Source organism: Neodiprion lecontei, chromosome 2, assembly GCF_021901455.1.
Source record: "Neodiprion lecontei isolate iyNeoLeco1 chromosome 2, iyNeoLeco1.1, whole genome shotgun sequence".
Taxonomy (NCBI): Eukaryota; Metazoa; Arthropoda; class Insecta; order Hymenoptera; family Diprionidae; genus Neodiprion; species Neodiprion lecontei.
In genome coordinates, this window is record NC_060261.1 from 38757720 (window position 1) to 38772360 (window position 14641).

The window sequence follows — 14641 nt, forward strand, 5'->3', positions numbered from 1 at the left end:
GCCAGCAGCCAGGAGCCAGCAGCCAAAGGCGAGCCCCGGCCGTCCTCAAGGTCACAAAACCCCGTCGACGAGTTTGGTTACCTACGTACACGACACGTCGCACCCTCTCGCCATTCAATCCTCCTCAATCCTGCCACCCGATGCCTCGACTTTCCTCCCGGCTTAGGTTAGGTTAAGGTTAACCCGAGGTTGGGCTAGGTTTAGGTTTAGGTGAGCTTGTTCGGCGGGCCAGTCTATAAATGGACATCCTAAATTTGGTCACACTTGCCATTATTAACCTCTCCTCGAACCTTTCGAGCAATCTGTCACTCCTGATTGTACACTGTGAAAATAGACTACAGGTTCGAAACTTGGTAGCTTTTCACAAAAGCTTCGTTTTTTTTTTTTTTTATTCCAAGATCGACTTCACGTCAGGATATGTAATATTCGTCGGTTGGTATCGTATGTATTATACTCTGTTCAATCGAATCGCAAACTTCTGTTGAAGTTATTTTTGACGGTGTTACCGACTACTTTTCAGATTAAATATCTCTCGCAGGCGGTTCAGGACATTCGAAATAACTTGCGAATAACAGTCAAGGTAATCGGTTCGAAACCAATGATCCGATAAAAAATCTGCAGACAAATTTCACTACAAACGAAGTTGACTCGTTTTTCTCCTCGCGATCCTTCTTCCGAAATAGATAACCCAGAATCAAATTCACCGTATAAAAATTGACTACCAACGCTAGGGAACTAAAACACCTCGTCATCTGCAGAGAAATCTTCATCCTCGTGAAAAGGTTAAAGCGTACCGATTCCACAAATGTTCGACCCTCTTTCACGCAGACATCGAAGCGGCCTCAAGTCGGTCTGCCAATTATCGATTCATTCTCTGAGCCTCGCGAGGTACCTGCATAAAATTTCAATTGTCATTCACCGGGTTCTGGCGTTGTGTTGGATAAAAATTCTCCCATCATCGACACTGTGTTTCAATCACATGCGCAATGCCTGTGTGTACAATCGGCGAGGCAGCAGCGGGTCCCACATAATTTCGTGACCTCAAGTGGTAGGTGTAATATATAATTACACGTGTTGAACGATGACTGACGGATACGATTCGTGACTCAACTTCCGATCTCAATAAATGTTTAAAACTTGCAGCTCCACCTATAGGTTCAGATAAAATGCCAACCCATGGTGTTCGGTAAAAAATTTGTAAAAAATTCGAGGACGTCTCCAGGATATTTTCAGATTATTCAAGAACATTCAGGATAAATAAAAATACACCAATGGAGACGGCACTGTACGCAATACGTTATTTCTGCTACAACCTGTTAGTAGGGAAAACCAAGAAACGCGATTCGAGGTGGGAGTCCCACTTTTTAAAAACAATTACCAAGCCAAAACAAATAAATATATCATTCGCAGCAAAGCTTAAGAATAGAATATTTCCAGGACACGCAAACAATTCAAGGATATTTCCAGAACCTTTCAAGGACATTTCCAGGACCTCAAGGACTTCCTTCTTCTGCTTTTTTATTTCATGGTAACACCGAGCGTATCCCGTATAGTTTGTCAAAAACCTTTTCTTGACATCGTAATCATCATCGATGAAACTTACGCGCGTTCGTTCGTTTTTAATATAAAACGTCGAAAATCGTTCCAACTTTTCAAGTTACTTTTTTCAAGCTTTCATGGAACCGTGAAACCTTCGAAGCTCCCAAACTTTTTCAATTTTAAGTAATCCAGACAGCATATTGGTACGAAAAATATTTACCAAACACAGAGATGCTCTGCCTCTCATACGTTTCATTAAAATTCCACAATCATATTTTGAAACATGTACCTAATACGTGTCACCCTTGATTCAGGGCACTCGCAGTACGAATAAGACGAATACACTAGATTGAAAAAGAGTTTGCGAAAGAATACAATCAATTCACTAAATCGGTTATACTGTTTTTCTTTCATTCTTCTTCTTCTTAAAAAAAAAAAACTGATTTCCTAGAGCAATTGCGAGCACCCCGAAAAGGCGATAACATTCTACGATACGTTCGTCAGGTATATGCAGAGTATACATTACCCCATATGGTTTCTCAAAACTTGTAATCATCCACTCACCTGTAAAGAGAAAAGAAATCAAAGTTAATTTAAAGAGTAGCGTATATTGTGTCATAAAAAATATTTTCATCCAACGTTTTTAGAATACTCAAATATGTGAAGAATTCTACCCAGCAGGGATGGATATCACAAGTGCTCGTACCAAGTGTACAGGATGTGAGTTTGTGACATATACATGACTGCGTTGCGTGTAACAAAATGTATAAAAGCTCAACACGTAATAAGAAAAACAATTAGTCAGTTCGAAAGTTTGTTACATCAACGACGGTGGTGATCCTCGGATCCGTGCGCCTAATACCTAAAAGGACTTCGCTAAGAGTTTCCCCCAAAATTCCTTCAGGGTTGCTTGTGGATAAGGGTGGGTGGGATGCGAGGATCCGCCCTCGTCGGCCGTATAACCATCCGGCAAAGTCGTCTCTTGCCCCGAGGTAATTTGGTATGGTCGTTGAAGAGAACGGGGAGTAGAAGAGAAAAGAAGGAACGGAGAATGGGGGGGGGGGGGGGGGGGGAGGGAAGAATGAAGAAAAAATAAAAATAAAAAAAGGAACACACCTCACGCACCTTCGTGCTTCGACGCGATATCGACGAGGATGACGACGATGACGACGGTGACGAGAGGACGATCAAGTGTGTGGAGGAAAACTAAGGCAGTTCAACTATGGATAAGTGTTACACGGGTATACCATGCACGGTTTAAGGTACTCGTATACTCGTAGTGGCTCGAGGGAGGAAAAATTGTTATAACGAACTGGAGGTGGTTGTAGATATATACAGTATGACGGGAGAACGGAAATAGTCGTTGACAAATGTGAAGTAATTCCAACAATTATGTCCCTCTCTCTCTCTTTCTTACTTGTTCTCACCGCAGTAGCTCGACGGCATCAAAAATGGCGGCTCGAAAATCGCTACCAATCCCTACCATTACCGCCCTATAAAGGGAGTAAGCCCTTATACGACGCCGCGATATAAACGAGAAAAAAAAAACGGACAAAAAAAAACATAGGTATGCGGGTGTAATAAAACCGAGAGACAATAAGCGCGACGTGATGTTAAACGCGTAAAATATAGGATATGAGAAGTATACTGTAACCAAAAATTCGTACTTACGGAAACGAGAAGAATCATAAAAATAGAAAACACAATTTTTTATACGATTAACGGTTTTTTTTCGGATTGAGCGTGAAGTAATTATCGTAAAAACGAGAGTGAAGAAAGAGAAAGAAAAAAAAAGAAAAAAAATATATTGGAACCAAGATTACGGATAACAAGTTCGTCCAACTTTCAAATATTAGAGCCGAGTTCGTATCTCGTATCGCGGGACAATTGCCTCGAGGGTTCTTCTTCTTAAAAGATTGCAACCAGGCAAGGTAGAGGCAAAATTCCTCAACTGTTACTATACCTATACCCAAATGTCTGCCTATTTCTTTTCCACCTCTCGTTTTGCTCATATATATATATATATATAAAAAGAACAGTAAAAACCTTTCTTCACTCGCCGGAGGCTACAGGCCCTAATTTTATAACCCCTTTCTCCTCCCTCGACGTGCTCCTTCCGAATTTTCTGATTGCGAGCAGCGCTGATGCCAAATAAACCTTTTTCTACCTTGATAAAATAATAAAAAAAATAAGCAGGTAAGTAAGCGGAATATTATAGAGTTGCGTATATTTGGAAAAAATGTATGTACCGTACCTACTTCGTATTCCAACCCCGTATTATTGAATAAGACTCACAATTTTTCTCAATCCCATTCTCTGCGACTCGCGTGATTTTGAATTCTGGAATTTTAACAAGATCGCAGAGTTTGTTTGTCGACAAACAAACACAAAGAGAAAAAAAAAAAAAAAAAAGAACAAGAACTAACCTAAATTGAAAGTCTCATGAAACTGCGTTTCGGTCGGAATACGTAATGAATATTTATTCAAGTATATAGTTTTTAACGCGTCAAAAATTAGCGCGAGAAAAGCGCAAAGTACATATAACTACCTATCATAGTTCAACACGAAGAACTTAACATCGGAGGTATAACTTGTTACCTATTATATATGTGTAACAATTTTTTGGACGCTATGAGTAAAACATTATTATCGTTTATATAGTTAACGTCGCGTCCCGCGAAGCGCCCATAAAGATGATAAGAGCAAACCCTGGTCGTCCTGTAAGATTATGTCGTCGCTATTACGATACTAAAACCAAAATTGTTCACTGTATACACATAGATACATTTTTCGGCTTTGACGTTGATTGAAAAACGTAAATACGTATTTAGAATTATATTGTCAGACTATATTGACTGACTAGATCAGAAAATCAAACTAACGAATGAAAATATCGTAGAGTAATTGAGTTTTACGCCTGGTCAAAATGAAAAAAATAGAAATAAATAAGTAAAGATTTTTCGCATTCAACGGAGCGACAAATGGTTGGAATTTCATCTTCTCTTCTTATTTTCATTGATGCAAAAGTTCTGGTTTGGCCTGCTTATTAAACTGGAGTTGGCAACTTCCGCTGAACGGTTAAGAAGCCACATCTCGCGGTTTTCACGCGCTGAAACGCCGTTGCGAAAAATAAAAACCCAGAGTTTAAAGATTTATCGTATGTTGTATAGACGAATACTGCAAATAATTTCACAATTTTGTGTTGCATTTATTCAAATTTTGCAAGTATTTAGAAGTAATGCTTTGCAATCGCTATTAAATATGTCAACGTGCCCTATAAAAAATTATGGCAAAAAAAAAAAAAAAAAAACCGAATCCGCCTGGATGATAATAATAATAATAGTATCGGCAACAAGAAAAGAATAAATTGAGAAAAAAAAAAAAAAAAAAAAAAAAAATAAGAATAGAAAACAACAGGATGTAGAAAGATAGATCCAATTTGTGAAGGTTGTTAGAACAGGTAATTAGAGCGCTGACGTTGACGAATATGACGCGAAAAGCGTCACTTTGCAGACAAAAGTATTTTTGGTTAACGAGACCCAGCAGGACTCGAGTGACAAGAAAGGCAACAATTTTACCGGTATAAGAGTTGCTCGTACAATTGTATAAGATGGAAGGTAAAGAAGATAAAAGTAAAAAATTGTAAAAGGCAGAAGGCAAAAGGTGAGGAACGAGCTTCTGTTTTTTTATGGTTCAATTTGTATCATGAAAGTTGTCAGCATTACTTCACAGTACGTACTGTTATTAAACGCACGATTATATTGCAATTTAAGTGGTACAAAAGGTTTAAGAAGTAAATAAAAAAAAAACGTCAAAAATTACAGACAATAACCGGAATTAATATTTGAATTTAAATCGTTAAATCGTTAAATGGCGTTGCAACCTAGTTCTGCATATAACGTAATTATCAAAACCACATCTCGTTCACTCTGAACCTTGTGTATATAGTCAGCGATAACGTACTGATATTCATATTTATGGAAGTTAGAACGAGGCCAATTTATTGTTATATCGTAAAGAGAACAGAGAAGGAAGAAAGTGCAGATTTGAAAAGAAATTTTTTCTCACCCACATCTTCGAAATATGAGTTTCAAATATACCGCAGAGGGAGAGAACAAGAGGCGAATATATTCGCTGGTATGTAAGAAGACGTGATTCGATTCGGTACGCGCATTGATTTCTCGAGATAAAAAAGTACATATATGTATATTCGTACAGGTATAGGAAATATCCACGCACTTTTTTCTGCGTATGGGATTTTACGCCTGCGTGTATACGCGTCTGTATTATACACGTTCGTGTCGCGTAACATTGCGTAACCTTACGAAACGTGCACGACTAGGCGGCTTCCCGTCCCATGCAGTAAGTACTTCAAGTTAATAATTTTCAAACGATGAAATTTCAAAGCAATGCTAAAAAAAAGGAACCTCAAGAAACTGAGAAAAGAGAATTTTTGTTTTTTTGTTAAACTGAAATCTAATTTTTCATACAAATATTGCTTTTTCGAGTCATATACGAAAGGATCGATAAAATAAGTAACTGCAGTCACTTGAGAACAACTAAGCTTGCTCCTAGGGTCGTTGACATCAAAATCTCACTGTTGGCCATTGTTATAGGTATCTAATTGTGATATGCGGTTGACATTTTTGCCGAGTAAAAGACTTGGAATGATTGGCAAGAGAGCTTTCTCTCGGAGGAAAAAAAAAAATTCAAGTGTGAATTTAAAAACGAATCTAGAAAAGATCCTTGTATATATGCAGATACGTAAGTAAACGTACAAAAAAATCAATGTACAAGAGAGAAAAATAAAAAAAATTCTCGAGTTCCAAAAAATGATTCGAATAACTTTGGAACTCTAAATTTGTTTAATACAACGCGAATCGTAGAGACAAAGAGAGAGCAACCGTGCTTGCGTGTGCTTTATCTCTGTATAAAAAGTACTGCGTACGTATAATATTTATGCATACGGATATTGAACGAAAAGGAAAACGGTGAGTAAATTTATTCATAAGCTCGAGCTATTGTGATACACCGATACTTATCCGTACATATAGGACGAGGATATTATGAAACTTAAGAGGGCCGTTGATCTCGTGTTACGTGTCTTGCGATTCATAGATTAGAGGGTAGACTTTACAAGTATTAGCCACCTACTCGACCCATGTATTACAGCACGTACCTGCCATCCCCTATACATGTATACGTATATTATGTGTATAAATATGCAATAATCCGTGTGCCGCATAGCGAAACGATTTTTCCCTTTTAGGTATGCGTATAAATATATATAAACTTTGCATATATCTACCTATATACATATAACAGAGATTTTCCGTGATCTGTTTCTGGCTGCGGTATAGTTTTAATCAAGCCAAAAGCATTTTTATGCCGGTTGTGAACTTGAAACTTTCACCCGACGTGCACCGTGAAATAACTAGATCCTGCACACATGTATATGTACGTACAATTCGGTATTTATCAATTGGTTTTTTCCCCCTACTTTCATTCTGATCAATCGATAACTGTAACGAGTTATAGTGAAGTAGACTTTAGAATTTCTGAATAAGGCACAATTTGGTTTTATTCAAAACCGTGAGTAGTTTTTCGCAATTACGAAAGAATCGGATATATTAGGGAGATTAATTACGTTTCAACCAGACTAATCCTTCACAGCGTGACGTCACGGCCTGCCCGGGTTGACAATAATATATATATATATATATATAGATGTACAATTTGATCAGCAGAATGTGTTTATATCGCCTACAGAGCACACGCACGTACTCTCACCACGATTCGATGTAATTTCGGGGCAAGCAATCAAAGTTGATTGAATTATTCGGTTTCGACGAAAAAACGTGGCTTCGATTGTCGACGAAGAGAAGAAGGAGGCGGAATTAGGAAGGATCACGTAGTAATGAATATCCCGCAGCATCCACCCTGATGAATTCGACATCGCATCGTCGATTCGTGTATACACATGGAATGACGTATAATAAACGGGCCATTATAAAAAATAGTAATTCACATATGTGTGTACCAGAGTGGTCTTCGACAGGATTGTTTTTGAATTTTTATGGTCCCGGGGGCTTAAGCGCTATGAAATAAATAAATAAATTCCCTGAAAATTTGAGCTCTCCGCATCAACTCTAACGATAAAATAGTTGGCTTTGTAAACGAAGTATCATACGTAAATAACGTGGGAAAGACTATTTCTGCTCTTTGAAATGCTTTAAATCGTTAACGAATGTACCGACAATAATGGTAGATAAATATTTTTGTACATCATTAAAATAAGATCCGTTTTGTCGCTATAGAATTTACAATTAATTTCCAAAAAAACCAAGATGTGGTTTGGATAACTTGGCAGATTTTTTTTCACACTCCGGACGTCTTTGCCTAGACTCGAATTAACGTGAGATCGCAACGCGTATTGATACCGTTGGATCGTAGGATGAAATTGGAGATTTACACGCATAAATAGGTCATATGCATATGTGTGTATGATATTAATATCGGTAAGGGTGCGTGATCGATGCGTATATGCATCAACAGCGTGTATTATACGATAGAATTCACGTATAATACGAACCGCGGCGTTGAACTTGCACGGCGTCGTCGCCGTCGACGTATACGCAATTTTCCCTCCGCGGTAAAGCGATTAATTTGTTAAAATTCAATTTCTCGCGTAATTGCACCTCCAGCATCCCGGGGGCTGCATCAGCTCTGCCGCCCCTTCAGGACACCGCCTACCTCAGCTGTGACGCTACGCCCTCTAAATTAGACTGCAAAGTACATGTGTGTGTGATATAGGTTATGCGTATACATATATATATGTGTGTGTGTGTGTGTGTATGCGACATGCATGCGCATCCAATAGCGAAATTAAATTTCTCCATAACCATATAATCGAGTTGCAGCAGAACGATTACGTCGAAATCATATTTGTTAAATAAGGAATTACATCTTTTCTTCTTTCTTTTCTGTCGCGTCGCCGCAATTACAACAGCCGATTGCGAGTTATGCAAGGAAAAAAAAGTTTAACGGTAATAAAATTAACTTCCCTTTTTTATCATGCATATATGTACTAATATATATATATATATACATGCTCGTATACATGTATGATAATATTAGCAGATGTGATTCCAAACGATGAGATTCGTGTATAAGATTTGTATAACATCATACGCGGAATTTTTTTTTTTTTTGAAATTTGAAAATTGCTTGCGCAATATTTTATAATATAACTGACGATGAAGCACTGAATTTAGTTTCATTTTCTAACACTCTAAACGAAGAAATCTCTTTATCAAGAGTATGATAAACAAATCGAGATTATTTCGTTTCTTTTTTTAAATTCATCTCGATTCTCCCCGCGACATTAATCTCAAAAATCCGTATTACGTACAGATTTATACCCCACACGGCGGTAGTAAAATCTCTTTCTCTATCCTCTTAATTTTTCGCAAATTCAGTATAACGACCGATGATTAAAATGATAACGATCAAGTTGCATAAAGCAAAACGTGCAATCTCACAGTAATTCTATGTAATCTACCTGTATCGAATATTTTTGTTAGTTAATTACAAACGTTGCCTGAGTCAACGTCGACGACATATGCAACATTGTGAAATAAATTGCTCCCGAGTGTACCTACGCGTATAATAATATTAAACCATAAGTATCGTACAAAAACGGACGCATAAAACGCAGGATACATATCCTGCGTACAGAATTAAATAAATAGCAGCGCCACCGAACACAAGGATGAGTAATTTCTCGCCGCGTACAGGAAATCTACGCGAGATTCCGAGTTTCCCAAAGTTATATACGAGAATAGAGGGAGAGACACGTTTCCAATTAGTAGTTGTAGATATCCTGCTATACCGAGGATTTCCAGGACCTAATCCTCCCTTCGCGGTATAACAGCGAAAATGCAACCCCCTACGGTAAAATTGAATTTCCAGTAACGGCGAGATTTTCTATCATCGTTATATGTATATATTTTTACAATAATCACACACTGTATATGCATCGTGCATAAGTCGATGAGAAGAAACGCATATCCCTAGCGCACACGGTCAGAAATTATATCTATTTACGTACACCAAATATTTGTTACCTAATAATTTATAAGTAAAATGAGATGAAACGTGGAAAACCCGCAGAGTAAAGGCTGAAGTGGTATATAACAACCCGTCGCGTTGTACAAGATCAATATATCCCCGGGACTTCGACGTCCCTGCAGGGAAGAGAGAGAGAGCGAGAGGGTGAGAGGGGGAGAGAGAGAGAGAGAGAGAGAGAGAGCGGCTGTGGTTGGATAAATGACATATTTAGAGAGAGTTGACGTCACATGTGCAGCAGGCGATGGTAACGATCTTCTCTAATCACCGCGCGAGAGTTCTGACGAGCTGATGTTCGATTTATTTTTATTTATTTACTTTTTTTTCAATTTTTCGTTGAATTTCTACCGTTTACGGTACACACTTATATTTTGTTGACGGGTTTCGAATTTTACTGGATAAATTCGACGCGTTACGTAATATGGAATATGCTGTGACTATGTAAACTTGTATCGAAATATTATTACAAAAAAGTTTGTTGTGTAACAAATGTTCACACTATGGGTAGGTGTTAGATCACCGAACGGAAACTCGGTAATATCTGAAATTTCTTCTTTCTATTTTTTTTTATTTTGATTTGTTTGTCAGATTTTTTGTATATTGAGAAAAATTGATTGCGTATTGTCTAAAGAATAGTTTTTGAATTATTTCACGATATTTTCAATGATACGTGTTTATGTATAGGTGAAAATTCGCGAAGAGTTGAAATATGCACGCATGCGGCGTTTCCTTCTTCTTCTTCTTCTTCATCTTCTCCTTTTATGAGAAAGTGAGTTTTTGGTCATATTGACAAAGCTTGTGAATCGCGTACAAAAATTTCTGCTTATTGTTAGCCGAAAAAGAAGAAGAAGAAGAAGAAGAAGAAGAAGAAGCTAAAGCAAAGATAAAGAAGGGAGAGTGACAGGGGCGAAAAATTGGAAATGATACTGAAAGACGGGAGAAGAGTATATATAATCCTTACGTCAGAATCCTGACACCGTCACCCTATAAAATATACCAAAGTGATACTGTACAGAGGTCGTCGGAACAAGGTTTTACTTTTATCCCCGCATATACGTCATCCGTGAGGGTGACGCGATATAAAATTACAAAAATATCGAATCGATTGAATATTCCGGCCGTATAGATAATCCCGATATAGAAATCCGTGTGCCTGCGACGAAAAAAAAAAACAAAATAAGCTCAGGATATATTTATATCATGTAACGCTTGGTAAGTATGCAAATGTGAATTATTTAAAACTACGAGAAATGGAAAGAGAGAGGATGAAAAATAATCAAACGCGTTGAATTCCTCTTTATTTTAAATCCTATGTCGTATATCGCGTGTCTGAAGAATAAGGTTTACGCGTGCACGAAAGTCAATGACCTAAAATCGGCTGCGATATAACAACGGTATATTGTTAACTCATTGTTGATCCATGCTCAAGGATTGTAAGAGAGATCGCGACACAATCGCACGGTGCACGGTATGATTATTATTATTATCGTTGTTGTTGTTATTATTATTATAAAGCTGCACATTATTACATAGATTACGTCCAATACAGTACGAATAAATCACGGATTATAAAGTAATTATGTAATTTCCACCAGATATTTATACCCATATATTGTAATGATATATAAACAAAACTAGAGGCAAGTTTTGCAAAAATCGCAGCATGTGAAAGAAATAAAATCTCTGCCGTAAGACGAAAGAAACGTGAAAAAAAAAAAGTACATAAGTGATGAACAATCGCACGTGAAAAAAAGAACGACGTTGCGTAATTACACAATCTTGTCGCACCTGCAGCGCATATTCACGCGGATGCGGAACGTAAGAAAGGGGTTTAATTATTGTTATTAAAATGCATATGCAAGGCAACCACGGCGTCGGCGTTCTACTTTTGTAATTTGCATAAATCGTTGCATGTAACGCCCGCGTTTTACTGTAGATGGGAAGCTTATAGAATTAATGTCGCGATGATTAAAGCTTTTCCAGGCCGCTGTGCGAAATTCAGATCACAAGTAAACAAATAAAATTGAGAATTAGTGAATTGGAACGCGGTCATTGCGACTGATCAATTGATTCGATTGAAATAGAACAAATGGAAAAATGATACCATTTTAATATTGTATACAGTTCAAGGAATTGAAAGTACGGTGAGAAGTTCGCCGGCGAGCAAAAGAGCACGAAAATAAAACTGCAATGAGAAAAATTTTCGATAATTTAATGTTGGTAAAACCATAAGTTACGGTTAAGATATCAGTTACATCGATAGTACTTTGTTTAAAAACAAGTTTATTTCTTCGACAGACTAAAAATTCCAATCTTATTTTCGAAATCCCCTGACTTTTTCATGCTGTAAGAAATTGCCCGAGTTATCTCGATTTTCCAAGTTTTCCCCGAGTGTGCGAGCCCTGAGATCGTATACTTTAGATAACATTTGAACTATTATAGAAGCGATAAAATTCACTTGGCAATAGATTTTGTTTTCTAACGCGTACTGAAAACAAAATTATTCACACAATCGGCAGCGGTGAGTTGAAGAATTTACGAAACGACTCGCGATTTCTTATCACAGACGCGTTTATATCGAATAATTAATAACAGATCGAATCAACCTGTTGCGGCGAGAAGACGGTTAACGCATAACAAGTCGAGTCAACTTCGATCAGATCCTTGGACAACAATCGCGGTTCGTGAGTCTCGATGATTGTCGTTATATCGGGGTTACGATATAGTTCTAAGGATACGGATATAAAACCGGAAGGGTTTCAGAGCGATCATGAAAATCTACTATGAAAATAACAAGAGCTCGACAAAGTTGCACACGTGATTCGTTGTAAAGCCTGCGGTATATTCGCCAACGATTTCTCCCTTATTTTTCTCTTTTTCGCAGAGGTAAGGGAGGGGGAGAACTAGGAGTCTGCAGGGTTGGTTAAAAGTCGATCGCAAAACCCGGACAACAATGCACCCGCCGCCCCGACTCTCAAAGCATCATCCAGCAGCTACTGTTGTTACATACCTACGTAAAATGTGGGTGTAAAAGAGAGCTAGCTGGCTAACCGGGACAAGGACGATGATAAACTATAGCTTTTCCCGCTCCTCGTCGACGGCTCGTAATTTTTTCTCAAACCGCGAGTGTCCTCGGACCATTCGAAACCGAGTTTTGAGAAAAACTAGATGAAACAAACCAACCTGAAAACTAGGTATCTGTATCAGCTGAAAAATCGGCGTGCATTTTACGCTGCACTTCGTGCTTGGTATGTTATTTTACAATTTTGAACTGATTTCAGAGTGGTTGTAAAACAGCCTCGTTTTAAAATGAGACAAACGCGTGTGCAGAATACGAAGTGGAAGAATATTCATGTCTGAATCAATGATGAGTAGTATATATGTATTTATATATAAAATATATTTCCCAATTAAAAATACGATTTTCGTAACCTCAATATTACACATATTTGAGCTTATTATAATTAATAATATATGATAACATCAAATTTTCTTCCATCGAGCTGAAATGATCTCGTCAGCGGTAAATTAAAATTCACTGAAAGATGTTCAGGCGAATATAGAGAAATATACAAAAAAAAAAAAAAATAAAAATGACGCTGCTGTTGTAATTTATATGTGATATATGTAGAAGGTACTTATGTTGTACGTACAAAGTGTTGGTGAGTGATTGGAAATGGTCTGTTGCCGCGATAATAGCGATGATAACGAACGAGAAAGAAAGAGAAGAGAAGAAAAGAAGAGGAATGAGAAAAAATCGTTTGCGATTTTGTACGTTTTTCTCCTGCTGAGAATCATAATAATCAGCGTTGGTTATTTCCCATCGTTTTTAACGATTTTTTCCCCTCATTCTTCTTTTCATGCAGTATAAAAATAACAGAAACGTAACAAAGGCGCTCATTACATTTTTTCAATTTATTACTAACACGCAAGCGACGCGACGTAAAGCTAATCGTAAAAAAGAAATTCGACGCATTTGACACTGCAACAATGGGAATTATCGTATTTATTCGCAGAATATATATTTTATACAATATTCCCGGAGAAATGAACGCAAAAAAAAAAAACATAATTTTTCTTGCATTTCACCAAATTTTATGTCGGTATACGTATACAAGCGATTACGCGATTATTCGTTGAGCTTACGTCGTCTCTCACTCGTCGATATTTCATCAGTTTGATTAAGAATAAATTCGCGATTGATTTTTCAAACGTGTGTCATAAATATCGAAAGCAAGGCTATAACGTTACTGTAGAAAATAATAATAATAACAATAGCAATAATTACTACGTCAGTTTTACGTACGAAATTCGGCAAACAATTCGCAACTTTATCGGTTCAATTTGCCCAATTTGCAAAGTATGTCCTGGTATCGTAATGCATTAAAAAGTAAGAACCGAGAAACTAAAGAAAAAAAAAGAGAATAAACAAGGGTTAAATTTTTAAAAAAAAAAAGCGTAAATCCATCAATGATAGCAACTTGTGATATAGCGTATAATAACGCAACATTTATTCTACGATCAAACAAAAATCCAACAGACCGTATATAATGTGGATTACGTTATCGAAACGTGTAGGTGGAGATGATAAGGTACGTGAAATTTCAATGTCCCGAAAATTGACACGTTGAAAATAAAAAACGTGAAAATGAAAAAAGATGTATATATATATCTATAAACCCGCAGCATCTGCAGCGTATTTTTCATGTAACACCTAACAATTCCGTTCTCTTTCCGTACATCCAAATGATTCGATACTTTGAGTTTTGTAAAATATATTTTCAAGCTTCGAGAAAAGTAGAAAAGAACAGTTGACGATTTATTTAAAACGACCAAAAATTTGGCTCATTAGACTCACTTTCATCTGTCTGCGGCGCCGACAGGATGGCGCTGTGTTTCTTCTTGACTTCTTCAACATTCGTCTGGATCTTGTCTATCATTTCGCGAATTTCCTCCACCTGTAACAAATTTTTTT

General features: G+C 37.3%; 1 protein-coding gene across 6 annotated transcripts in view; it reads right to left on the reverse strand.

The window, feature by feature from the left end:
* Positions 1–14641, reverse strand: part of LOC107219674 (syntaxin-1A) — an 88735-nt gene that overhangs the window by 56511 nt on the left and 17583 nt on the right. For all 6 annotated transcript variants that reach the window (XR_006902621.1, XR_006902618.1, XR_006902620.1 and 3 more), the window contains exon 3: positions 14525–14624. Coding sequence is in view for 2 of the 6 variants with exons in the window: in XM_046730348.1 (XP_046586304.1) it covers positions 14525–14624 (100 nt within the window). In the remaining 4 variants the exon portion in view is untranslated. The remainder of the gene's footprint in view (positions 1–14524; positions 14625–14641) is intronic.